This window comes from Danio rerio, chromosome 4 (assembly GCF_049306965.1).
Source record: "Danio rerio strain Tuebingen ecotype United States chromosome 4, GRCz12tu, whole genome shotgun sequence".
Lineage (NCBI taxonomy): Eukaryota > Metazoa > Chordata > Actinopteri > Cypriniformes > Danionidae > Danio > Danio rerio.
Genome location: NC_133179.1, coordinates 5,944,933 through 5,972,056, shown reverse-complemented (window position 1 = coordinate 5,972,056; position 27,124 = coordinate 5,944,933). Strand labels below are relative to the sequence as shown.

Here is a 27,124-nt window from a genome sequence, read left to right as displayed (position 1 = left end):
GCCATCCGTCTGTCCATCATCTAACTGTCCGTCCATCCAACTGTCTGTCTATCTGTCCGTCTGTTTGTTCATCTGTCTATCCGTCTATCTGTCTGTCTGTCCGTCCGTCCGTCCATCCATTTAACTGTCATCCGTCCATTTGTCTGTCCATTCACCCGTCCATTCATCCATCAGTCTATCTAACCGTCCATCTGTTTGTCTGTTCATCCATCCGTCCATTCATCCATCCGTCCGTCCATCCATCTAACTGTCCATCCATCCATCTGTCTAACTGTCTACCGATCTACTTGTCTTTTTTATATCAGAGACGCCCAAACTAGGGCCCGCGGGCCAAAGTTGACCCTTGGTAATCTTTAATTTGGCCCACCATCCCATCTGAGAATAGAGTGAGAATAATGGGAAGGGTGGGGGTGAATGCTTTTGACAGAAATCGTAATTTGTAATTTAACGTAACATTTTTTGTTTGTTTGTTTTATTGCTAGGCTACAAAAAAAACAAAAAAACTAAATTAAATCTTGTAAATGAATGGACAGAGGACAATGAAGAAGACATTAGTGACTGTTTTTAGCTGTAATAAGTTCATTTAAAAAAAATTGAAGATATATATATATACTGCATTAGTTAATATAAAGCAATGATTTCTAGTTTATTTTTATATGTAATATTTTTAAATATTAAATAAATGAGCAAATTACCCATGGCAACTTTAATGTAGTTGATTTTGGTATGTTTATCTTTGGCCCACCACCATCAGTCAAGTTTGGTTTTTGGCCCTTCATAGGAAAAAGTTTGGGCACCCCTGTTCTATATACTACTAATAACGTATCTTCAAATTTGCAAACCCAATTGCAGACAATCAAAGTAGGCCATTGTAAAATATTTAATGTATTCAGCTGTCTATTTCCATATTTTGTATCAGCCAGCTATAGTCAGTTCGCTCTCTCACTGGATCTGCTAAATATCGCACAAAATGCCTCATTATGTTAATAGTTTGTGACCTCTGACTCTCTCATTTTCTCCACCCTTTCAAAGTCCCCCTCTCAGTTTCTTTCTTTCAATTCCAAGCCATTTTTGTTTTTTTGGCCCTTACAAAGTCTTTCGTTCACTCTCTCTCTCTCTCTCTCTCTCTCTTTCCCCTTTACAACTCTCAGCCACTTATATCCTCTCATAGACTCGCTCTCTCTTTCTCTCTTTCCCTAAATACAACATTAACTAGATGCAAGTCCATATTTTATTAAATTTGATGTGTGGACAAGCAAACCTGGCTATTTGGTTGTCATGAAAAAGAAAGCTGATTGGCCTGGGGTTCACTGATGTTATTTTGGTGTTTAAGGAACTTATAAAATCCAGCATTAAAATAAAATACACTCTAAATGGTGTTTATCAATGTTTCTGGGAAGTTAGTCATAATGGTTGTTTGGAAACTCTAGTTTGATTGGTAAATGATTGTGTACATTATTTCACTCCATTTTTACTTTTTACTTTTCATTAATGTGTTAAAAATAGTTGTAAATTAAAGGATTGTTGTTAGAGTAAAATGTCTCAATCGATCTCTATTCTATTCAATAGTTGCTTTATTGGCATGACAAATTCTACAAATGTATTGCCAAAGCATTTATTAACTTTACATTAAAAAGAACATACATAAATATAAAAAACACAGTAAACACAGTAAATATTAGTAGTAGTAAAAAATAAATTAATATTAATTAAATGAAAAAATAAAATCAAAATAATAATAATAAATCAAAATAAACTGCACATTTAACAATCAACATTTATGGATAAAACTAATAATAAATAATAATAATCAGTATATTTACAATGATTCTTTTATAAGAATCTTTTATATTCTCACTCTCTACTGTCTCTCTCTCTCTCTCTCTCTCCTTCAGGCTGTATAGTCAGCTGACTGTCTGGCACTGTGCCTCAGTGACTGGCTGAGCTCAGCGCTGCTGCAACGTGCAGCTTGCCATGTCTGCTGTCGCTAAAGGAACCAGCTGCACAGAGAAACACAGCAAAGCACATCCATTCAAAAAACGAAATCTAATACTGAAGGTGTGTGTGGCTTACAGTAAATAGAGTTTCTCACAGTTTCTGTACAGGCAGGTGATAATTATATCCTTAAAATCAATCACATGGTCACTCATATCAGGTTTATCAAACAATGAAAGGGGGAAACAGTGGTTACAGATCCAGGTGCAATACTGAGGATAATTTGTTAGATTACAACTCATGCCAGAATAGATGGTGGTTCATTCCGCTGTGGTGACCACTGATAAATCTGGGACAAAGTTAAAGGAAAATGAATCAATAGATATGTTAGATTACTGTTTTTTATGTCATTTATAAATGTTATATGTTTTGGAATATATGACATCCATATTTCTCAAGATTTACAATGTATAGTCATCTGTTATCAGTATAATATAATTATTGTTTTTTTTAAAGTAAATTACCAATGCTGTTTCTTTCAAACTGAAAATAAAAAATCCAGTTCAATAAACTGTAAGCATCCAAGTGTAATACTGATGATAGTTTGTTAATTACTTTAAAAGATTTTGTTTAATTTCTAAATGTTATATGTTTTGGAATATATAATGAAACACAAATTTCTCCAGATTTACAGTTAGCGGTTAGTGCAATCGGTAAAACTACATTTTCCTAGGTAAACAATTGCAATTTCTTTCAAACTGAAAATACTTTTATTTCAGTAAACTTTTTTCTATTCAATAAACTTTATTGTCTATCGCCACAGAGGTTAAAAAATTGTCTTTATAGAGAGGCTCACTGTCTTTTGGATGAGACATTAAACCAAGGTCCTGACTCTCTGTGGTCGTTAAAAGTCCCAGGATGTCTTTCAAAAAAAATTAGGGGTTTACCCCGGCATCCTGGCCAAATTTGGCCACTGGCCTCTGACCATCATGGCTTTCTAACTCTCCCCATATCATAATTGGCTTCATCACTTTGTGTCCTCTCCACCAATCAGCTGGTGTGCGGTCTGGCGCAATATGGCCGCCATCGCGTCATCCAGGTGGATGCGACACACTGGTGGTGGATGAGTAGATTCCCCAATGTGTGAGGTGATTTGAGTGTCTAGAAAAGCGCTATGTAAATAAAGGAATTATTATTATTATTATTATTATTATTATTGTTGTTGTTGTTGGTGTTGTTATTATTATCACACACACAAGAAAGTCACTGGTTCGAGCCACGGCTGGGCCAGTTGGCATTTTAGTGTGGAGTTTGCATGTTCTCCCCGAAGACATGTGGTATAGGTGAATTGAAGAAGCTATATTGGCCATAGTGTATGAGTATACGTGTGACTGAGTGTGTATGGGTGTTTCCCACTGGGATTGCAGCTGGAAATGTGTCCGCTGTGTAAAACAAACGCTGGATAAATTGGTGGTTCATTCTGCCGTGGCGACCCCTGATTAATAAAGGGAATGAATCAATGAAGGAATAAACTAAATTGGCCGTAGTGTATGAAAAATGAGTGTGTGTGGGTGTTTCCCACTACTGGGTTGCAGCTGAAAGGGCATTCGCTGCCTAAAATGCTGGAATAGTTGGCTGGAATAGTTCATTCATCTGTGGCAACTCCTGATAAATATTGGACTAAGCCGAAGGAAAATGAATGAATAAAAGGTGTCAAGTTTTCAAGACAAGTTCATCTTCATTTTTAAACAACACAATACCAGTTCTTTTAACGTCAGATAGCTTTAGAAATCTATATTTGGTTTTAGAAGCTACACTAAAAATCGCAGTGACTTTAATAAAGTCATTCATTACCAAAAGAAAAACTCATGAGTCAGACTGCCAGTCAATTACACGCGTCTAAATGAATCTTCTCTTCTCACACAGACTTCTGATCTTTTGAGACAATGTGTAATCAGATGCCCCACTGTTGTAGGAGCCTATCAATGTCAGAATCACCAGCTCTCCCAGACAGCCAGCTGGAATCACCCGCTGCCAAGATGATGTTAGACGGCTCTCCTTAGGAAACCTTGAAATTACCACCCAGGCTAAAAATAGTGGACTCGGTGCATGCTTTCAAATATCAGACGTCTAAACTGCTGCCGTTTGTGCACACATTTAACAGGTGATCTTACAGATGAGTCATGAGTGTGTTAGAAGTTTCTTCTCTTTTATTGCTCCTCTGATTGATCTTTTGTCTCTCAGATCATTCTGGTTTTCTCTGAAGACCCTGATCACAGAATGTTCTAATGCATCTGACCGGTGTCCAGATGACCTCTTAGCAGACGTCTTCTGTTCCAGCTCTCACACCCAAGCTGATTAATGGAGATTGAGCTGCTCTCTAATTAGAGGTACCGTGTGCACAAATTATAGCTGGTTTGTTGTTAACTCAGATGTGCGAGGATGTGCAAGCACCCAAAATAGACACTTTTATCATTGCATAAAGCTTAAAATACATGTTTTAAGTACATGCCAACGTAACCCCTTGAAATACAATCTGTAAAAACTTGTATACAGATCTCTAAAATCTGTTGACACTTTTGCATTCTGGATCAAAATGCAATTCTATACATTACAAAATATACATATAGAAAGTCAAGCACAAAATTATTCCTACCCCTGGCAAATTCTGACTTAAAGTTACTTTTGTTTAATAAGCAAGGTTTTTTTCGACCAACAATGACACAGGCATCTCTCAAAAGATAATAAGATGGTGTATAAGAGGCATCATTGTGGAAAAATACTATTTTTCAGCTTTCATTTACATTTGAATTAAAACTAAAAACTTTAGGTCAGCATTCCAGGGTTATGAATATATATATATATATATATATATATATATATATATATATATATATATATATATATATATATATATATATATATATATATATATATATATATACATATATATATATATATATATATATATATATATATATATACATGTATACATATATACATATATATATATATATATATATATATATATATATATATATATATATATATATATATATATATATATATATATATATATATATATATATATTATTAGGTACACCTGTTCAACCAATTGTTAACGCAAATTTGTAATCAGCCAATCACATGGCAGCAACTCAATGCATTCAGGCATGTAGACATAGTCAAGACAATGTGCTGCTGTTCAAACCGAGCATGAGAAAGGGGAAGAAAGATGATTTAACAGTGTACATATATATGTATTTGTATAAGTATATAACACATTTGGGTCTATACTATAAAGCTTATTTTCCTAAAAAGATTTGTTTTGTACCAAAAATAAAAACCATAATTTACTCATATTTGTGTTGCAAAACCATGAATCTTTCATCTTTGTAACACAAATTATATCTTACAGAATACATTTTTATAACTTGAATGTTCACTGCTTTTAATGTTATCCACTAATCATTAATTTTGCAGTACAAAAACAGTTCAGTATGTTGCACAATGCTGCAAACTTTATTGCAATTATTATCGTGTCCATAAACAGACTGGATTGGAGTTGATTTTATGCATTTTCTTCTTCTCTGATTATGTAGTCTCACACGTTCAGAAAATAGCTTACTATACTTCCGCTTTGCCAAATAAGCTGGATAAAGCGATTATTTTTCCTCTCAAGACTTGGATTAAACCACATAATTCATGTGGATTAGTTTTATGGTGCATTTAGGAACTTTTCGAATAGTGGGACAAAAATGTCACAGGTTTCATTTAAACATTTCTTAAAATCTATTTCAGCAAGTAACCATTAATAACACAAAGGTGAGAAGGGATGATGGAATCGTCCTATTTGCATGAACCATCCATTTAACTCAATTCAATTGTCAGTCTTTGGTCAAATATATCTGTATAATAACCATTATACTTCATAAACTGAAAGCCATTTCCATTTAATTCCATATAAGACTCTGTAGCTAACATTTCCATTACTTTAAGTCCATGAATATATGGGCTAATAAACAGACACTAGCCTCTACTTATCATATCAGAGTCTCGATCCTCATTTACTGGATTATTTTCTGATGATGTCCAGAAGTCACTTTTGTTAAGCTGCAGCCAATAAGAGACACAAAGCCAACAAGCAACCAATCACAGCAAATCCCGTAAAGAAAAGACCAAAGGAGCAACCAATCAGAATACAGCATTAAGGGATGGTCTGATGTCATGTAAAACCCAGCTCTGCATGTATATACAGTGTGTGATAGATGTGGTGTGTAGTGTAACTTTGAGAATCGGCCACTCATGTCGGTTGCTGAGTTTGTTTGGTGCCACCCAGACAATCAGGTTATTTAAACAGCTTGACCTACAAATAGAAGGGCGCTTTCTCTCTCACACACACACATGCACACACACTCACTCATATTGAGCTCTGGGAGCGTGACGGAGGGGTGAAGGGAGGTACTGGGATCAGAAAGGCTCTGCAGCTGTGGGTCTACGTGAGTCCTGGCAGGGACACACTCTCTCCCTCTTTCTATCGCTCTCTCTCTCTCTCTTTCCGCCCCGTCCACCCTCCCTCGCTGCCATCTATTCCTTTATTCTCCTCTTTATTTTTCGTTTTCTCCCCTCTTTCTCTGTCTAACACCTCCTCCCCCAGTCCCCCGAGAGACCTTGACAATGAGAGATGTTTCACTTTTAGCTCGATATCTGAGACGTGTGAAAAGACAAGCAGAAGCATGGGAACCAAACACACGCCAAAATGAGAAAAAAAGCTGAATTTTATTAAAGACGCAAATCGGTTTTGCCACCAGAATTGCCTCTTTTAAAAGACATTTTATATTAAGTGAGCTTAAATACAATCAGAAAATAGATGTAATGTTAATGGAATGTAATAGATGCAATGTACTGTACTTATTGGGTTCAGGTTGCATTGCAAAATACTTCTTGTACTACTTAGGTGGGATAGGGGTCAGGTTTGGTGGAACTGTTACTTAGGGCTGGACGATTAATCAGAACATTCAGAACCTATAATCGATCAAATTTTTTCAGAGCAATTTTTTCAATTACTTTTCCTCCTCTGTTAGACTGAGGCTCGTCTATACTTTTGTGGTCATCTCTGGTCAAGTATCAAGATGGACCCATTCTTAAGACTTACTTTGCACTACATTGATGATGATTGTAAGCTGTGTCAGAGATTTGTTACAATTATTGATTAAAGAAAATAAAAAGAAATGTACTGTTTTAAAGTATTATTTACAGAATAAAGCTATTTTATTTAGAAGAGATACTACTTATTTTGAAAAACAATTAAATAATTAATTTTGTTTCCAAAAGTGCAAGTTATTTAGGCAATGTGTGCTTTAATTTCAGTTGTTTAGTGTTGATGTTCAATAAATAATCATGCACTTAATAAAGGTACACGAGCTGTCACCCTGATGGTAGCTTTTTAAAAGGTGCACATTTGTACTGAAAGGGTCCATATTGGTACCTCAAATGTATATATTAGTGCGTAAACATTTTTAAGAGGAACACATTTGTACTTTTTAGTAACTGTAAGGTACCCTTGAGGTATTAATATGGACCATTAAGGCACAAATTTGAACCTTTTGAAAAGGTACCACCCCAGTGACAACTCACTTACCTTTATTTCTGAGGGTGTTGGTTTTAGATAGTGTGTTTCCTTCAGTTATTTAAAAATCAAGTAATGCGCCCTTCATTCAAAAATCTCCTAATATGTGAGCATATTTACTGTCCAAAATCTGTCACTGAACTATGGGCAAAAAATAAAATAAATAAAATAAACATTCATTAATTGTAATCAAGTTAAAATGTTCAATTGATCCAGATTTAGATTTTAGACCAATTTGCCCAGCCCAACTGTTAAGTTTAAGTGAGGATTATTTTGTAAGGGTTGTGTGCACTTGTAAATAACTGTAAGTACAGATATCGAATATAGATTAAATACAAGCAGGTGTTTATTTTAAAACTGCATTGTACCATGCATATTTCTTTTTTCATTTACCTTCGGCTTAGTCTGTATTTTAGAGATCACCACAGCGGAATAAATCGACAACTATTTCAGCATGTTTTACTTAGAGGATGTCCTTCCAGCCGCAAGCCTGTACTGGGAGCCACACTCATACTCATACACATAGGTCAATTTAGTTTATTCTGTTCACCTATAGCGCATGTCTTTGGACTGTGGGAGAAACCGGAGCACCTGGAGGAAACCCACGCTAACAAGGGGAGAACATGCTAACTCCACATAGAAATGCCAACTGGTCGAGCCGGGATTTGAACCAGCGACCTTCTTGCTTTGTGGCGACAGTGCTAACCACTATGCCGTCCCATTGGACCATATTATTTAATTAAATGTAAGTACATAGTAGATATAGCCAATTAATATATATTCAATTTAGACATCATAAACTTTCTTAAATATATGAGAATTATTGTGGTAAAAGACAACTGCCATTTGTTGGTGAAAATGTCTGTCCTCCACTATCCTATCTTAATAAAAGGTGAAACCCCCTTAAAAATATTTATAAATAAATACTAATAATAATTACCTGTAGGTATTTTTTTAAATATGTGCAATGCAAAAACATGCATGTACAAATTGCGTGCAATGCACCAAATAGTTAATACTGCATATCAGCCAAGGACACTTAATATAAAGTGAAAACCTTTCTAAACCTTTCTACAGTACGTAATGATCACGTGTTTCTCTCAGTCTCTGCTGATGTTGCTGTTTATAATGCGTCCGGTCACACTGACAAACGTTTAGTCTTAGTGAATGTGTGTGTGTGTGTGAGGATATCTGCCCTGTTTCAGACGGATATGCTATGGCCATGAACCGGCCCTGTCTATCCCACGTTCCACCTGCTAGACATACATCACCAAAACCATCTGTGACATTTCTGCTTCCTCAAGTGCGCACAATAACACTGTGGGTTTGTTAGTTTGTTTCCTACAGCCATGTGACCTCAAGCTAAATATTAAGTCCCAGCCAAGGTCAGTTGAAAAGACTCAAAGGAGAGGGAGGACAATCGAAGCAGCTCAATGAGGAATTGAAGCCAGGAAAAGGGCAAGGAGGGCAGGCAAACTGCAACAATGCAGCTGATAAAATGATTACAGTAGGAGTGCTTTAGTAGTTAGGTCACTAGAATATAATGTGACACTGTTTGTTTCAATGCAAACTTAGTATTTGCTGCCACTTTGTGGTCATAGGCGGAATCATTTTGACTGGTTAAAATGAGCTGTTCTTCCTTCAAATCTTTAACTCATGCAACATTTATAATGGATCACAGTGGCAACTCTGATTTATTTGGAGCTCCATGCAAGATATAAAATATTAACAAAGGAAATGACATCTTTTTAAGACGGTAAAATTGCCCATTTGTAACCTAGACAATTCCTATTTTTTGTCATTTATATTTTTACAGTCATATTTTCAAGATGATAATTGGATAGGTGTAATTAGGCCACATTTTAAGTCACTAATCAAAAAAGCAAACATTAATTTTGACATTGACCATGTGAATTAATAATACAGTTTATAGTGAATTAAAATGCAGATTATTGATGGATCTTCAAGTCTCTGAAAATCCCTTCCAGAAGAGAAGAAATCATGAATCACTACGGTTCACATTATTTCATAAACCGAAAATGACTTATTCAGATGTGCAACTCAGATTTATTGTATTTGAATTTGAGGGAATTTGCGAGAGTCTCAGCATTGCACTTTCGTACAATACTTGTACCTCCAGCGGCGGTCTCTGAAAAGCATAAAATTAACATCACATTAGTATTGAAATATGCATTTTCTTTATATGCCATTTTTATTCTAGCACAATCATTGTCTACTAAAAACCTTTATTAATTTTTAAATAAAAAAAACATTTCAGAGGGTAAATGACAGAATTATCTGAAAATACTGCAATGTACACATGTACACATGTTGTTTGGAATTATTAGTGTCAGATTCACTAAAACCTTGAACCACTGCAATGGCCTCTTGGCTTTAAAAGTCTGTTAAAAAATCACTCTTAGAATATTCTACTCCAGTCGATGCCTTGTTTTTCCCGTAGTGCAATTACAAGAAAATTGTGTAATTGTAGTAATTCGCTTTATTTATTAAATGTGGCACTTAATCTTTATTATACAACTCAGATTGGCTATTTGTAGTGCTCTGCAGTCTGGTGTTTTTGTGAAATTGATCATGTCCATATATTTATTTTTAAGCAGCTTCATGTCTATATATTTATTTACCATATCCATACACTGTATATATACCATTTAATATTTCTGTATAATGACTATTAAAATTCATAAACTAAAAGCCATTTCAATTACACCATAGACTCCATAAGGTATCATTATGGACCCTTCAGGTACAAATTTGTACCGTTTGAAAAGTTACATGCCCCAGTGACAGCTCCTGTACCTTTATTTCTGAGAGTGTAAACAGTTGAGGTCAGAATTATTAGTCCCCCTTTGAATTTTTTTTTCTTTTTTAAATATTTCCCAAAATATAAATAAAAAAAAAGTTTTTAATTTTTAAAGAAACATTTTAAAGCCAAAATTATTAGCCCCTTTAAGCTATATATTTTTTCGATAGTCTACAGAACAAACCATCCTTATACAATAACTTGCCTAATTACCCTAACCTGCCTAGTTAATTAACCTAGTTAAGCCTTGAAATGTCACTTTAAGCTGTATAGAAGTGTCTTGAAAGATATCTAGTAAAATATTATGTACTGTCATCATGGCAAATATAAAATATATCAGTTATTAGAAATGAGTTATTAAAACTATTATGTTTAGAAATGTGTTGAAAAAAAAAATCTGCTCTCTGTTAAACAAAAATTGGGGAAAAAAATAAACAGGGGGGCGAATAATTCTGACTTTAACTATATATGTCCATATATTTATTCAATTAGCAAGCGGATAGAAGGAACCCTATCAGCTGATCACCCTGTCAGTATTTAGAGTGAATATTTTGGGTAGCCATACTTACTCATGTTTATTCTCGTGGTAGCTTTCAGCACCCGCCAGGTAGTTTTGGTTGGGCACAGTCCAGTGAAAGTATTCATCAAACCAGTTCACATAAGTCGTCCACTCACATTCAGCAATACATTGGCCAATACCTCTACAGCAGTGAAACTGCCACCTGGATAAAGATACGTCACAAGATTACCTGAGGTGACACATGTCAAAATTAGTAAGAAAATCTCCGCTCACCGTCTGTCCTCATGTTTGTTGTTGTGGTAGCTGCTCATTCCTGACATGAAGTGGTGTGCTGGACACTCATAGGTGAACTGTTGGTCGAAGTCATTGACATACGGTGACAGAAAACAGTCTGCACCAGAGCTAAAGGTGTCTTTACAGCCAAACTCCCACATCCGGTCCTCATGATGATTGTGATGTTGGCTTTGGTTTATTAGGATGAAAGTATACAGTGAGGATTAATTCAGGGGAGTCTAAAGTCGGTCCTGGAGGGCCGGTGTCCTGCTGATCTTAGCTCCAACTTGCTTCAACACACCTGACTGGAAGTTTCTAGTATAGCTAGTAAGAGCTTGATTAGCTTGTTCAGGTGTGTTTGATTGGGGTTGGAGCTAAACTCTCCAGGACACCCTGGACAACCCTGAAGTAATTGAATAGACGTAAATAGATAAATTATATACAAGAACTTACTGTCAGTACTGTATTTCACTTTCTGTAAATGAATTGTAAACTCAAGCACTCTTTAAATTGAGCATTGAGTTCCAAACCAAATCAAGGGACATGTCAGAACTTCAGTGAACATTCTACCAAAGTTAGCAAACCTTTTTTTCAGTAATGTTAACAGAACGTTTGTGATAACACAAATTTAGCTGGTCTTTATTTTTAAGCACACAATGGTATACACTGTTTAACGTATTCTAACAATATTCAATGATAAAATTCCCAAAATAACTTACGAAATTTAATCATTTCTTAGCATTTAACTAGTTATAAAATGAGCTTTAAGCAGTATGTTCCAGTTAACTTGAATAATTTATGCCATATAACTTGCTGCAATGCAAATCTATTATGTGTTTAAATTTATTCATAATTCAGCTAAACATATACTGTATTTCTTCAACAAAATACAAAGTATCTGCTTTCCACTCACTCACCTCTTTATATAGGAGATGGACTGTCCTGGAGGGCAGGTAAAGTCTAGAGGCTGATCATAGGCATTTTCCCAGAGTAATTCTGTGGGAATGGATTCAGACAGAGTATTTCACAACAAGCCTATATATTGATTTATAAGAAGTGAAAAAACGTTCAAAAAGCTTCTCACCCTGTCCACTCGCCAAGAGAGCGGTCAGCAGCAGAAATACAGCAGCTCTCTGCATGATGTTGTCAAGTCAAATTAGGAGACGATCTATGAGAAAAAGCGTGCAGCGTTTATATAGAGCTCAGAGCTGATGGTCACTGATGTATCATACGGTCGGTTATTTAACAAGTGTGTTCTCATCATGTTTGAACAGGTGTTGACCTTCACCATTTTAAGGTGAATTCTCACTGATGTTAAAAAAGCAAGTTAAATACATGAAAAAGGTTTGGCATCTGTTTTTAATGATGAGTTTTCATTTTAAGCACAAGCATTATTTGTAATCGTGCAATTTCTATTGAAAAATCTTTTTTTATTTTTATTTTTTTACTTTATTGCTGAAAAACGCTTGGATTTTAGCATGAAAATACTTTTTTTTTTTTTTACATTTTAACTCTTCCCCCCTCCCCCAAAGCATCCTAATTTAGTTGAACGGGTAGTTGTATTGTTATACATGGGCTTAGGCAAAGAAAAACATATACTGTATACTCCACATACAGAAATACACATATACATATATCAATCAATAAACCCGAAGCATGAGAGGTATTTGCTTGTGCCATTGTATAGTTATGTTCCAAAAATTGTATAAACAAATCCCAAATTTTATGGTACTTCTTTAATTTGCCCTTCATACTGTAGGTGATTCTTTCCAGTGCAATGTAATGTCAAATCTTTCAGCCAGTGGTCAATAGATGAACTTTCTATGTTCTTCCAATAGAGTGCTATCAAACTCTATTCAATTTTCTATTTATATGTGTGCGATGTAGTGTTATTTTGAAATCAAATAAATATACATATATATTTTTGTCGCTTTTAAATTTAATATGTCAGTTAGTTTCTTGGTAATTTTTGTGTTTCATTGTTAATTGAGTGCAGGTAACTGTTTCTTGTCATAAATATAGACATAGATGATGGAATGATGTTAAGAAGAAATTCAATAAATCAAAACGTTTATGACAACCACCAAGTAGTTAAATCAAACATTGTATTTGCTCACTGAACACAAAGAAAGAAATAATTCCTAGCAAGTTTAAACCAACACTTGTGTTACTTCAACATCACACACTCTGTGACTCATGGCTGAAAAAAGGATTCCAGCACAAAAGGTTAATCATCATATCCTTTAAAAAGTGGCCTTCCAAGTAACATCTCCACCATGATGCAGCCCACTGGCCAAATATCAACTGAAACAGAAAATAAAAACTGTTCCCACTCATTGAAATGTCCTGCAGTGACTTCTAGTGGTTAGCTAATGTCATAACTGCGTTTGTTTGCACTCCATTAGTAGTTCTATGTTTGACCTGTTTGTGAGTAGTGCATCCAGTTTAGAATAATCTCTGGTGCTTTGTGTTAATGCATTCAAATTCAAAAGTTTATGTATTTTTTATTATATTTTTTAGGGTACCAATAAATAAAAGCATGCAAATAAAATATGAATCATTCAGTTGATAGGTTTTGTAAGAAAATAGACAAATTCAATGATTTATTTTATTCTGTTGAGCTGATGTCATTTCTTTCTTCTCACAGTCTTGGTTCACTTCCAGATTTCCCGCTTTTTAAGAACGACACACATTTACAAGAAACACCAATCTTCAGTGCAGCCAGTGAGGTAGGAAATCTTTCCTTTTATAACTTACGTTGTTGTTGTTTTTTTACCTTATTGTAAATATATAATTTCTTGATCTAATTCAAGTATTATTTATTTATTCATTTATTTATTTGTTTATTTATTTATTATTTATTCTGAAAACAAGTAATTTTGGTTTTTATTTCAAACTATGTTGGTTTAAGAATGTAACAACATAATATTGCAAAACAAAATGGTTATAATTCTCATAGACCAAAGAAGAAAAGTTTTTTTTTTAGGCATTTAAGCCTAAAAGTGTGATATAGCTATAGGATTTAAAACTTTTCATACACACCTTTGAATTTCATTCTACAGAAGTGGTGCAAAGTCTGGTTTTATTACAGAACGTTGACCTTTTCACAATTTTAGAATTGTTATAACAATGCCCTTAAACCGTTAACGAAGTTCTTACAAAGTCTTACGAATATCTTACGAAGAACATTTTACAGCGAAGGTATTTAAACGATATGACACTTTATAGTCAGCCAGTGAAGAAAAAATACAATTTGCTTGATATGATCATAATTTCTAGGCTTGATGAACTTTAGCAACTGGCCACTCTTGACTTACTTGTTTAATAAAGATGACAGCAAGCCAGCTAATAGAGCATCACAACTGTCCAGTCTGAATATGGTATGAATGCATGTACTAGATTGTCTGCATCAGAAACAGAAATGTTGTTGGCAGTGTTTCTAAGAAATCTGTTTTATTAATATGAAAAAAATGATATTCAAAAAAAGTTGCTCTCCATAATGAAGCAACATTACATCCTTCTACTACCAAATTGTACAGTATTATATAGGCAAATGTGTGCAGGTGTTTGGTGTAAATTTGCTGTCTTATCTCAATTCTAAAATGACTGATCAATCTTTGATAACTTTAATAATTGATTATATGTAGACAACACAGTGGGGTAGTTGGTAGTGCTGTTACCTCACAGCAAGAAGGTCACTGGTTCGAGCCTCGGCTGGGTCAGTTAGCATTTCTATGTGGAGTTTACATGTTCTCCCTGCGTTCGCGTGGGTTTCCTCCGGGTGCTTCGGTTTCCCCCAAAGTCCAAAGACATGTGGTACGGGTGAATTGGTTAAGCTAAATTGACCATAGTGTATGAGTGTATATGAATGTTTCCTTGTGTTGGGTTGCAGCTGGAAGGGCATCTGCTGCGTAAAACGTATGCTGGATAAGTTGGCGGTTCATTCCACTGTGGCGACCCCATATTAATAAAGGGACCAAGCCAAAAAGAAAATGAATAAATTAAATGTATAGCTGAAAGTCATCAGCATAACAATCAAAACTAGCCAAGTATTTTAATAATAACCCAAGCTTCAGCATGCAGGTTGAAAAAAAAAAAACATTAGAGGGCCTAAGACAGACCCTTGTGGCACTCTGTACTTTACTGCTTTGCTGCCAGGGTAATTCTGTAACTGATCTGTGAGAACTTTGTGTTTTGTTTTGTTGAACACAGCAGTAAGACTAAAAAAACTAAAAATGAGAAGCAGCCTTGCAATCAAAACGCAATCAATATTAAGCAATCATAATGTGCCTCAAAATAGTAATCATTTAAAACGTGCAAGATATAAATTATGAAGAAAGAAAATTAACTCCAAGAATGTAAAATTCCCCAAAAACATTTCACATCCCAATCTATTCCCAAATATAAGCAATATTGACTTTATGGTTCCAACACTGTTATAATTGAGAAATAACAGACTCACGCAGAACTTATGTGACTGAAATGTATTGATAAGTTGATACAAATTTCTTTTTCACTAATAGTCACCAGTTTGACATTGTGTTAAGTCTTGTATTCATTTCAGGTTTTAATTTGATTGTATTTGCATTTGAGAGAGTCTCAGCATTGCAACTTGGCACAGTACCGATACTTCCAGCGACGGTCTCTGAAAAATAAAACAAAAAGACATCCTTTTATTGGAATATGACATTTTTACATGCTGTTATGATTACAGCATCATATTTGACTGTCTGTTAGAAACCTTGTCAAATTTTGACAATAAACAAATAGTCAATATTTGAATTAATTAAACATTCAAGAGAGAATTCTATGCAACATTAGCCAATATTCATATTGACATTAGAGGATGTGTACTTACTCGTGTTTATTCTCATGGTAGCTTTCAGCACCAGTAAGGAAGTGTTGGTTTGGGACAGTCCAGTGAAAGAGCTCATCAAACCAGTTTACATAAGTGGTCCACTCACACTGACCAGTACAGACGCCGTTACCTCTACAGCAATAGAACTGCCACCTGTATAAAGATATATAATAATATTTCCTCAGGTGAACTCACATAAAATGTGGAAATCAGTCAAAAACCAGAGCTCACCTTCTGTCCTCGTGTTTATCACTATGGTAGCTGCTCATTCCTGACATGATGTGATTTGGTGGACACTCATAGGTGAACTGTTGGTCGAAGTCATTGACGTACGGAGACAGAAAACAGTCTGAACCAGAGCTAAAGGTGTCTTTACAGCCAAACTCCCATACCCGGTCTTCATATTTATTCTCATGTTGGCTTTGGTTTTATCAGGAGGCAAGAAAACAGAGAAGATCGGTTTTATTTTCTGATCATAAACAAATACACAGTAAAAAGTGATTAATTACTTAAAGCGAGTAAACCAATAGCTTAAAAAGCAACACTTTCACTTTACAAAAATATTGGTCACACTTTACAATAAGGTTCATTAGTTAATGTTAATTAATGCATTTACTAACATGAACAAACAATGAACAATACATTTACTACAGTATTTGTTCATGTTATTTAACATTAGTTAATGAAAATACTGTAGTTCATTGTTAGCTCATGTTAACTCATGGTGCATTAACTAATGTTAACAAGCATGGACTTGATTGTTAATAATGCATTAGTAAATGTTCAATTATGATTAATAAATGCTGTACATGTGTTGTTCATTTTAGTAAATGCATTAACTAATGAACCTTATTGTAAAGTGTTACCAAAACAATGTAAGTAAATCCATTGTAACTGAACTGTTGACTTAATATTTTTTGCTAATTGTATTCACTTTTTTCACAGTCAACTAATAATTTTTTACAGTGTCAGACAATTTTAGCACGTCTGTTTTTAAATAATTGCCGCAATTATTACAACATTATTATTTGGTGCTTCATTAAGTCTATAAAATCTAAACTTATAGCCTGTATTATATTTAGAAGACACACTTCTGAGCAGGAGTCTGGAAGAGCGGATTTATTTTAGTTACTGTCATTTTGCTAGATACTTTTATCAAAAAAAATTAGCATAAAAATTAAGCAAATAAAATTATCAAATTAATTAGCAAAAGTTTAAGTCAACTTAACAGTTCAAAGTTACAATAGATTTACTTGCATTAATTTTGTAAAGTCAGCTTGTTGCTTTTAAGGCAATTGGTTTACTTGTTTTAAGTAACTAATCACTTTTTACAGTGTACTTAAGTACTGTATATTATTACTATAATAACATTTTATAACATATACAACATTGGTAAAATGTCTTATAACTATGAGGCTGCATTGGCCCATGATATATTACCTTTTAGTTTATTTATGTTTCAACACAGTGTTTATACCTTAAAATCTGCACCTTCTGCTTTCCACTCACCTCTTTACATAGGATATGGACTGTCCTGGAGGACACTGAAAATTCAGGGGCTGATCATAGGAGTTTTCCCAGCGTAACTCTGTAGGATGTAGTTTGGACAGAACACTTAGCAACAAGCATAGAATAAATTCATTAAAATAATTAAACCGTTTCTCACCTTGTCCATTGGCCAAGAGAGCGGTCAGCAGCAGAAATACAGCAGCTCTCTGCATGATGTTGTCTTGTCAAATTAGAAGACAATCTGAGAGGAGCGTGCAGCGTTTATATAGAGCTCAGAGCTGATGGTCACAGATGCATCATAAGGTCGGTTATTTAACAAGCAGCTTCTAATCATATTTGAACAGGTGTTGACCTTCACTATTTCAAAGTGGATTCTCACAAACTGACTTTGAAAAATACTTGTTTTTTACAAGAGACTTTAAATGTATACCTATACAGTATAGAGTGGATAAATCTTTAAGAAAAGGGACTGACATCTAATTGCAATTGAATCGTTTTAAAGATACGAACCTGTATTTCGTTTCAGACTTCATAAGTAAATAATAAATATTTCATTAGTGACTTAAAGGTTTTTTGTTGTTGTTGTTAAAGCCCCAGTATGTTCAAAATGAACACTTTGTTTAATGAGTGTTTGCACTTCCTGCTTAAGCAAATAAGCAAAACATTGATTTGTTGAAATATTTTAATAGCCAACATTTTTAAGAATTAAAATAAAAAAGTTTTTTATTTCAATTGTCATGATTAAGTAACAAATGAATTTACTATGAGTTGTTCCTGCATGTCAAAGTAAACTTGTGCTATTCAAGCATTTGAAGCATCTTTCAGCCTAAATTATGCTTAATCTTGATGTTTCATTTATTTATTTGTTAAAAGCCTGCACTGGATTAATTTGTTTTTCTGTATTTGTGGGAAAATACTTGATGTGCAACTTTACCAGTAAACATTGATAAGCAGAGTTGTATAAGAAACCTTACTATCTCAGTTTTTTAAAAGCAACTTGACATTAAATCTAAAGTTATCTAAGACGCGTTATGCAAGTTTATTTTATTATTATTATTATTTTATTTTTATTTTTTTAAAGAAAAGAATCAGGGTTTTGTACAGAGTGTAAATGTACTTAATATTTTACTATTAAAAAGTGTTTAGCCAGGGTCTGAAATAATTACATTCATTATAAATCATGAAAGATTATGAAGTTTTATTTATTATTTAAAACAAATCTGTTGTGGTGTTATGCATATTCTGTGTAACTTAATTATTGTGTAATTCATTAATGGCATTAATAAATAAACCGACCAGTAGAGTAAATTTTCCACAAGCTTACTGGCAAAGTAGAATGATTAGGACAAATTAAAGTACAGTGTTTTGTTTGCAGGGGATTTTCTATATTTCAAATGCTTCTGAAGGAATTAACATAATTTCATAATAAACAGGAACCTTATAACAGAGCAACATTATCAACAACTCTTACTTTTATTTACAAAGTCACACAGTTTACATTAATTAAATGTTTGGCCATGTCTTTATGTCACATATTTATGCATAAAGCTCAGTGACATTGAGGTAAATCGGTGTTCACTCAAAGTGATGTTTCTTTGGAGTCTCTGATCTCTGTGACGGGCGGCTGGAATGACAGGATCTCTGTAAAAGTGTGACCTGCAAAGTAAACAAAATAATGAATGATAGTGTGTTTGAATAACACACACACACACACACACACACACACACACACACACACACACACACACACAGACACACACCCACACACACACACACACACACACACACACACAATTAATATATATATATATATATTTTTTTTTTGCTGCTTGTTCAAACTACTTATTTAATATGAGTTGAACAAACACAAACTTTAAGTTGTTTTCCGAAAAACGTATTTTATGTTTACTTACATTTTTAATAACAATTAAGTTTAACTTAATTTGTGTTGGGACAACATGAAGGAATTGTGTGGAACCCTGCATTTTACAGTGTAAGAGTTAAGTTCTGGTTCTGCTTTCTCCAGAAACACTGCACATTCTGAGCTTGAAGTTTTTCTAAAAAAAAAAAAACTTATTCCCCATGTCATTCTTCTTTAACCTCAACATGTACAAATTAATGGCTAAATTGATTAACATCTTGCACAGATTATGAAAACAAACTTGTCATTTAAAAATTACTCTCTTAATTATAAAGTTCAGAAAGGTTTTCACAGCAATGCAATAGAAGAACAATTTTGGTTTCCCAAATAACTTTTCAGTAAAGGATATTTTAATCTAAATTATTTAATGGAATGCCAATAAAGTATCTTTATGCTTAAGAATGAAATCTCAAAGTGGAAAATATCTGTCAAAATGCATAGACACTGTTGTTTTTGTGGCTGACCTTGACTCTTTCACTCTTGAAGCTTAAAAAAAAGGAAAAAATGTTTCTAAATGGTGCATATTGGCACCTTTAAAGTGCATATGAGTGTCCTAATATGTACCTTTAAGTAACCAATATGGACCCTTTAATGCAGGGGTGTCCAAACTCAGTCCTGGAGGGCCGGTGTCCTGCAATGTTCAATTCCAACCCCAATCAGACACACCTGGGCAAGCTAAGCAAGCTCTTAATATGCTTTTGGACTGAGTTTGAACACCCCTGCTTTAATGTGTACCTTCTGAAAAGGGGACAACTCTTGAACCCTGATTTCTGACAGTGTCATGTCATATGAATTTAGCAGTTTCCCTTTAATGCTGTATTAATGAGAAGAGAGAGTAAGTAGATAACCAGAAGAACTGAACACTCTCTTCAACACTTTTATGGTCTCATTCACATTTGCCGTTTATTAAATTTAGTCTAAACCTGCAGGTTTAGTAAATTAACTATTAAGATATTTTCACTTACGTTTCCACTGATCCAGAGGCAGTTCTGTGTTGTCCATGGAGTGGTCATAAGGCAGGGCCTCCGTCTCTTCTTCAGGTTCTCTGAACTCTGTAAAAAGGGGAAGTTCGAGCGCCTCTGCAGCGCTTAAACGTTTATCTGGATCCAGAACCAGCATCAACTCCAGAGCACTCACCGCTAACAAAAGAACAACAAACACACAGACACATTAGACGTTAGCAACTGTATGCTTCCATCCATCAATCTGAAGAAATGGTGGATGGAATCATCAACAACTTCTATCTGACCTTAACAATGTTGCAAAAGAAAGAAGTAGTTTACCTTCTGAGCTGGCTTTGAAGAAAATAGTGTTTAAGTCTTTCTTTGGGACTTTAGGTAGACCTCTGATGTAGTTTTTGGCCTGTATGAATGGATGAAGAAATCAGTTGTGTGTATGCATGGGTGAAAATGTAATGAATTAATCTTTCTTTTTATGTGTGACACACTTACATCTTGGCTTTGTAGCTTGGTGATAAAATCCGGAGCTGGAGTTCCTGTGATTTTCATGATCTCTCTCAGCTGGTCTAGGTCTGTAAGTCTAAGTTAAGGATTTATTGGGGGAAAAAAGAGCCGATTGTCTGCAGTCTCTATTGACTGTGGTAATCTTTGAATAAAGAGCAGTAGGTTTTTACTTGTAAATGGAGTAGTGTGCAGTGGCAGCTTCTGTGATGCATGTTCATACCGCACACAACAATTACGGTACTTTTCAATCTTATGATTGAAATTTTTAGAGCCTGTAATAAGCAGTAGTTGCATGAAGAAAAAAGATACGGTCATTGCCTTTAAAAAGTGGCCTTCCAAGTAACATCTCCGCCATGATGCAGCCCACTGACCAGATATCAACTGAAACAAACAAAAACAAAAAAATCATTCTCATTGAGATGTCCTGCAGTGACTTTTAGTGGTTAGCTGATTTCATAGCTACGTTTATCTGTACTGTATTGGTAGTTCTGTATGTCACCTGTTTGTGAGTAGTGCATCCAGTTGAGGATAACCTCTGGTGCTCTGTACCAGCGGGTCACCACATAACCCGTCATTTCTGAATCCGCCTGACGCGCAAGTCCAAAGTCCAGGATCTTAATACAGAGGTTCAGATGTGTGTTTTTAAATAAATATCAGCATTTTTAAAGAGAACCAATGTGTGTAATCTTGTATTAAAGTAAATGTTACTTTATTTGAAACTTCAGCATTTAAAGAAGTAGACTATAAAAACTATTTTTTTTAACCGTTGGTTTAATACCTTAAGTTCACAGTTTTGATTCACTGCCAGATTTCCTGGTTTGAGATCCTGAATGACGACAAACAAAGTCAATATTTAAAATAAACACAAAACTACCTTGCAAAACAAACAAGATGCACAAATCTTAATGAAAATGTAAAATATAAGTATGTTTATTCCTAAAACAAGTAATCAAAATCAACCAATAAAGGTAAGAAAGTTTATTTTCATATCTCTTACTCAAATAACTTTAATAAATGTTTCAGAATGTAGGTCTTAATATCTAAAGCCTTTTACCTTATCAATTTAACACGTTTTTTTAATGAATATCCTATATATATATATATATATATGCTAGAGACTAAAGAGGAGAACAAGAAAAATTGTGTAAGATGTTTTTTTAATTGTAAAAAGTAATAACTAGGGCTGCACAATATATCGTTTCAGCATCGATATCGCAATGTGTCCGCACTAGTCAGATCGCAGGATTAGCAGTGTTGAGTTGGGATTATTGTTGACCAAAAACCATAGGTCAAAACACAGGAGATTTGTGGAGTCACTGCAGAACTGAACCGCACTAGAGTAAAAGTTTGTCATTCGTATGCGTTTATAAGGATTGTAACTGTGTGAACATTTTGAGATAGTTAAAAGCATCCAGACACATAGAAATAGTATCGTTTGTAACTAATAAAGATTATTTTTATTGGATTATTTAAATGATGAAGACCATGCAGTGTTATTTTGCATTTAATTATTCAATTAATTTACCTGAATGCTGTTAGACTCCCTAGAAACCGACAAGCACTGTTTATTTCACTTAATCTTTGCTCCATTATGTTTATTTAAGACTGTAGTTTGTTTATTATATTTATATAATAAATTATATAAAAGTATATTTATATAAAATAATATATAGACCTATACATGATTCACTCCCCTACAAAATCATCCTGATTAATCGAAATGAATGACTTTCCTAATAAGAGTTAAGTCATCTGGTGAAATTGTATTCATATTGCAATCGCAGAGAGAGAAATATATCGAATGATGTCACTCGATTGAATGGGCATTATCAGTGATTATCAGCTAATAGATACGGGCCAGTAAGGGTTTCTGCACCCACTGGTAGGCTCAGAAGGTTGTTATCATCCGTCCACATGGTTAATCAGCTATATATCACATACAGGCTTGGTAATATTATTTTTTAAATTTGCCATTAATTTTATTTTATTAACATGTACCTCTACCCCTACCCTAAACCAACTGTCACAGTGATGTAAAAACAGATCTGGACCTGGAGTCTTCTCTATTAGTATAGCTGATTAACCATGTGGATGGATGATAACAGCCTTCTGAGTCTACCAGTACTGGCCCATATCTATCAGCTGTTTACCACTGATAATGCCCATTTAATCGAGTTATAACATTCGCAGAGGGTGGATCTCTTCAATATTGTGCAGCCCTAGTAATAACTATCATAATTTTGTTTACCATGATTTACAGAAGACACTAGGCTTAATGTCATATTTAGAATGAAAATAAATTGATGACAAATTAAAAGATCACAGTGAAGTGCCAAAATAGTAATTAATTAAAATCTTTATACTTCAAACCACAATCCTTTGAAGCTCTACATATACCCAGTTGTTAAAATTTGAAATGAAGCACACTTTTTCCAATAATTATTATTACTTTCAACAAATTCCTCTACATCTTCTCAGAGATGAGAAAAGAGAAGGACTGGCCAGAGGATGAATGAATGTCAGGGTTGAATGAAATGGTCACCCAACCCCCTCTGTGCATCTTATTAAACTGTCAGAGGTCACATACCCTGTGAATGATCCCAGCTGAATGAATATACTGTGGAAAAAGAGAGAGAGGGACAGAGAGATTTATAGAGACTACAGCGCTATAAAGCAGGACATAGTGTTTCCCAAATGTGATTGTGTGTGTATTTGTGCCTAACCTTCAGACCCCGCAGTATCTGATAGACCAGAAACTGCACTCTGTCCTCACACAGTCTTTCCATTTTCATCAGCTTTCCCAGATCAGTGCCCATAAACGGCATCACCAGGTAACTGAGAGAAAGAGAGACGTTAAATTAGGGTTAATTAGAACTTTATTGGTAACATAAAGTGTGCGTTAGATCTGAATCTACTCACAAATCATGAAATCTGTCCAACAAGATTTCTGAGGTAAAAACATCCAGCAGCCCGATAACCTGTCCAGTTTGAAAGAGATATGAGGGAAAATGAACGAGAATAATGAGGTTAGGCTTTGTATACACTCCAAAAAAATTATTTTTCTCCTTGTTCAAACTACTTAAGTAAACAAAACAACTCTTGATATTTCTTTAAAAAATCTCTTAACTGTTTCATGTTCAATCTACTTTAACATAATCGATTTGTGTAGGGATAACCTGAATGAATTGTGTGGAACCCTCCATTTTAAATGCTGGGCTCCATATAACTGATGTGTGTTAGGACAACATGATGGAATTAAGTTAACATATTAGTCTTTCAAATTAAGTGGATTAAAACAATTTAGTCATCATAAAAAATCTCAAGAATTGTGTCGTTTCAGCTCATTTTAAAAAAGTAGCTTGGAAAAACAGTAAACGTAATAGAGATCGAGGTAAATGTAGAGGCTGTTAACGTACATTCTCATGTTTCATGTGCTTGAGAAGTCGTAGCTCTCTGTAAGCGCGCTTGGCGAACAGTCTGGACTGGAACGGTCTGTGGAGCTTCTTGATGGCCACTCGAACTCCTGTCTTGCGGTCAATGGCTGAACTTTATATTGTAGAAAGATAAACATTTCAGTCATGACTTTAGCACTTTGTCAAACATAACAATACTGAGACCATCTATGGACATTTGCATTTAAAGGTTTTTTAAATATATAAAAAACTTTCCAAACACACAACTCTACCATAATAAAACACATAACTCTACCACAACAATACCAGTCATGTTTTGCTCTTTAGTGAACAAACTTACAGAACATGTTTATTATGCAAGTTAGCTTAGACAAGTGAAGAATCTATTAAAGCTGAAGGACCAACACAATGACTTCGTAAACTAAAGATCCCTTTAATTCGCCAACTTCTGCTTGATAAACACAGACAATGGCATCAGCAGGGGGGCTTTGTTATATAGTTTCTTGTCTTGCAAAGGGAGAAAAGTTTTCAGTTTTGGTTAGAGAAGGAAAATAAAGAAAACAGTTGTAATTTCTTTGATACAACTGGACAAATTGATCTATAAGCGCTCACCGCTTAAAACACTCTAGTAAACTATAGTTCAGGATGCAATTTTTACAGCCTTGAATTAAAAATGACTGGATTTGGTTCGTTCCATGAAATGGGTGATGTTTGTGTCCGTACATTTGATGAGCTGCATTAAGCACAAAAATGTCAAAAAAATGTGTTTCAAAAGCTTAAAGTAATTAGTTTAAGGGTTCCTGCTAGCATGATATATTAAAAATGATTATTATTAAAGAGTAATATTCTTTTTTAATATATTTAATTATATATTTAAGACTTTTTGATTACATAACAAATTTCACCAAATGTCCGTTTATAGTAAATTTAATGGCTCCGAATAACAAAAGGCTGAAGGTGATGTATATTTGACGTTATAGTACAGTTAAACAACGTTTTCGTGCGGTTTTTTAGAAGCCACTAAGTTTATAAGCGCTCCAAATTAACGCTCGCGAACAAAAGATGCGTTCATCTAATGTAACCATAGCAACAGAACAGCGTTCCAACGCATTCCTTTTAGATCGATTTCGAACTACATCGAACGTGCACGTCATTCGTTTAATTTGTATACAGGTATAATTCAAGCATGCTACGTCACAAAGAAAACTCAATTGCGCAAATCAAATATCTACATAAAATTCCGAGAACTGAGAAACAGATATATACAACCCCCGACTTGTTCTTACAGTTTAAACAATTGCAATATTTTAAATACCAAAACATACTAACCAGACTGTTCCATACGCTCCGGTTCCGATCTGGATTAGATCTCTGTATCTCTCCGGAACGTCCCAAACGGTTCTGTTTATCTCCTGGCGATAAAATCCTGCCCTGCTTCGAAGTGACATCCTCGAAGACGTATTGGACGTTTCAAATTTAAAACTATTCTTGTTACGTTCTCATTATTTTATCTCTTTTTCGTAAAAGAAGCTCTCGCAGAAAGAGTGCGGCTTGTAGCGCACCGGCTGATTTAGGGGGCGGTTCAAAGTTTCCACAATTACGCACTGGAGACGCGCTGACTCCACATTAGAGCATCGTTAAAAGTCTTCAGACTTAAGAGTATCATTATTTACCTGTGCACAAATGAGGTTGAAATGATTACTTGTAGACTGAAAATAGTTAGCACATTGATGGGTTTCGGAGAGCGAGTGTAAATGTTTATTGAGAGAGAGAGGGGGTCGTGAGTTGTGACTTGGTGAGAGAGAAAGATCCTTCCAGTCGCACTCAAACAACTAAAGGCAGTTTGTTTTTATCTTTGTTTAAAGGGATGCGGGAGACCAGGGGGAGGTGGAGATAGATGTGCATGATGCACAGGACACATAAACAAGGCATTTGCGAAAATGAAAGTAATAATAAGCATGCTATATTAATTCACTGTGCTTTTCTAAATACTAGCTAGTGGTTAATTCTCATTTAAATGTAAATATGAGAAACCACACCCAGTTACCCCCCCATTCATCTTCAGATGAGTGTATGTAGTTTCAGGACATTCAGGGTCTTACAAAACATTGAGAAATAATTGTGACACCTTGCTTTACCACTTCCTAAAAGTGCAGTTTCCTGTTTTGAAAAAAAAAATGCATTCCTTCTGTAAAGATATGCTGCTTTTCCTCATATAGTACTTTTATTGAATTTCAGTATAAATATTTTCCATACTTTTTTATATTATTACATTATTTTAATTAATTAGTCATTTATTGGTTGGTGGTTTGTTAATAAACAATCAAATTTAAGATCACTTATGCTTTTGTATATTTAAGTAAGTACACTGGAAAAAAGCTTTCATTCATCCAATTAAAAAATATTAGGGTATATAGTTCACATCTACATTTTATCACTTGACCCAATGGAAAATAAATAATTTGCCTCAAAGATTACTTTCTATTGATGGGTTGCAGTTGGAAGGGCATCCGCTGCGTAAAACATATGCTGGATAAGTTGGCGGTTCATTCTGCTGTGGCAACCCCAGATTAATAAAGGGACTAAGCCGAAAAGAAAATAAATTAATGAATATTTTCTATCTTTATGAGAACAGTTTTATATAACCAGGTACAATTTATTTAAATTGTCTTTTTGTTCTAAACAAGAAGATAGCTGTAATCAAAACAACAATTCCCATAATATGTTCATTCATCCAATTAAAAAAATAGGGGAATAGTTTCACATCTGTATTTGATCACCC

General features: G+C 34.5%; 4 protein-coding genes across 4 annotated transcripts in view; 1 reads left to right on the top strand and 3 right to left on the bottom strand.

Moving 5' to 3' along the window:
* Positions 1–27,124, top strand: part of LOC101884942 (soluble scavenger receptor cysteine-rich domain-containing protein SSC5D) — a 105,295-nt gene that overhangs the window by 34,709 nt on the left and 43,462 nt on the right. The window contains exons 5-8 of the mRNA XM_021475421.3: positions 1,896–2,058; positions 3,862–4,099; positions 4,180–4,325; positions 13,826–13,907. The gene's annotated coding sequence lies outside the window, so the exon portion shown is untranslated. The remainder of the gene's footprint in view (positions 1–1,895; positions 2,059–3,861; positions 4,100–4,179; positions 4,326–13,825; positions 13,908–27,124) is intronic.
* On the bottom strand, positions 9,609–12,347 carry si:dkey-14d8.7. The gene is given in 5 exon segments (NM_001044836.1): positions 9,609–9,713; positions 10,955–11,107; positions 11,179–11,367; positions 12,096–12,174; positions 12,263–12,347. Coding segments are annotated over 5 exon segments (522 nt in total). The 5' UTR covers positions 12,318–12,347; the 3' UTR covers positions 9,609–9,667.
* Positions 15,648–17,760, bottom strand: si:dkey-14d8.6. Its single transcript, NM_001044839.2, is given in 5 exon segments — positions 15,648–15,823; positions 16,037–16,189; positions 16,268–16,456; positions 17,546–17,624; positions 17,703–17,760. Coding segments are annotated over 5 exon segments (522 nt in total). The 5' UTR covers positions 17,758–17,760; the 3' UTR covers positions 15,648–15,777.
* Positions 18,914–25,956, bottom strand: mapk12b (mitogen-activated protein kinase 12b). The gene is given in 12 exon segments (NM_001044841.2): positions 18,914–19,201; positions 20,432–20,605; positions 20,750–20,828; positions 20,918–20,997; positions 21,239–21,310; positions 21,429–21,543; positions 21,708–21,755; positions 23,517–23,546; positions 23,653–23,764; positions 23,849–23,907; positions 24,346–24,475; positions 25,672–25,956. Coding segments are annotated over 12 exon segments (1,095 nt in total). The 5' UTR covers positions 25,791–25,956; the 3' UTR covers positions 18,914–19,124.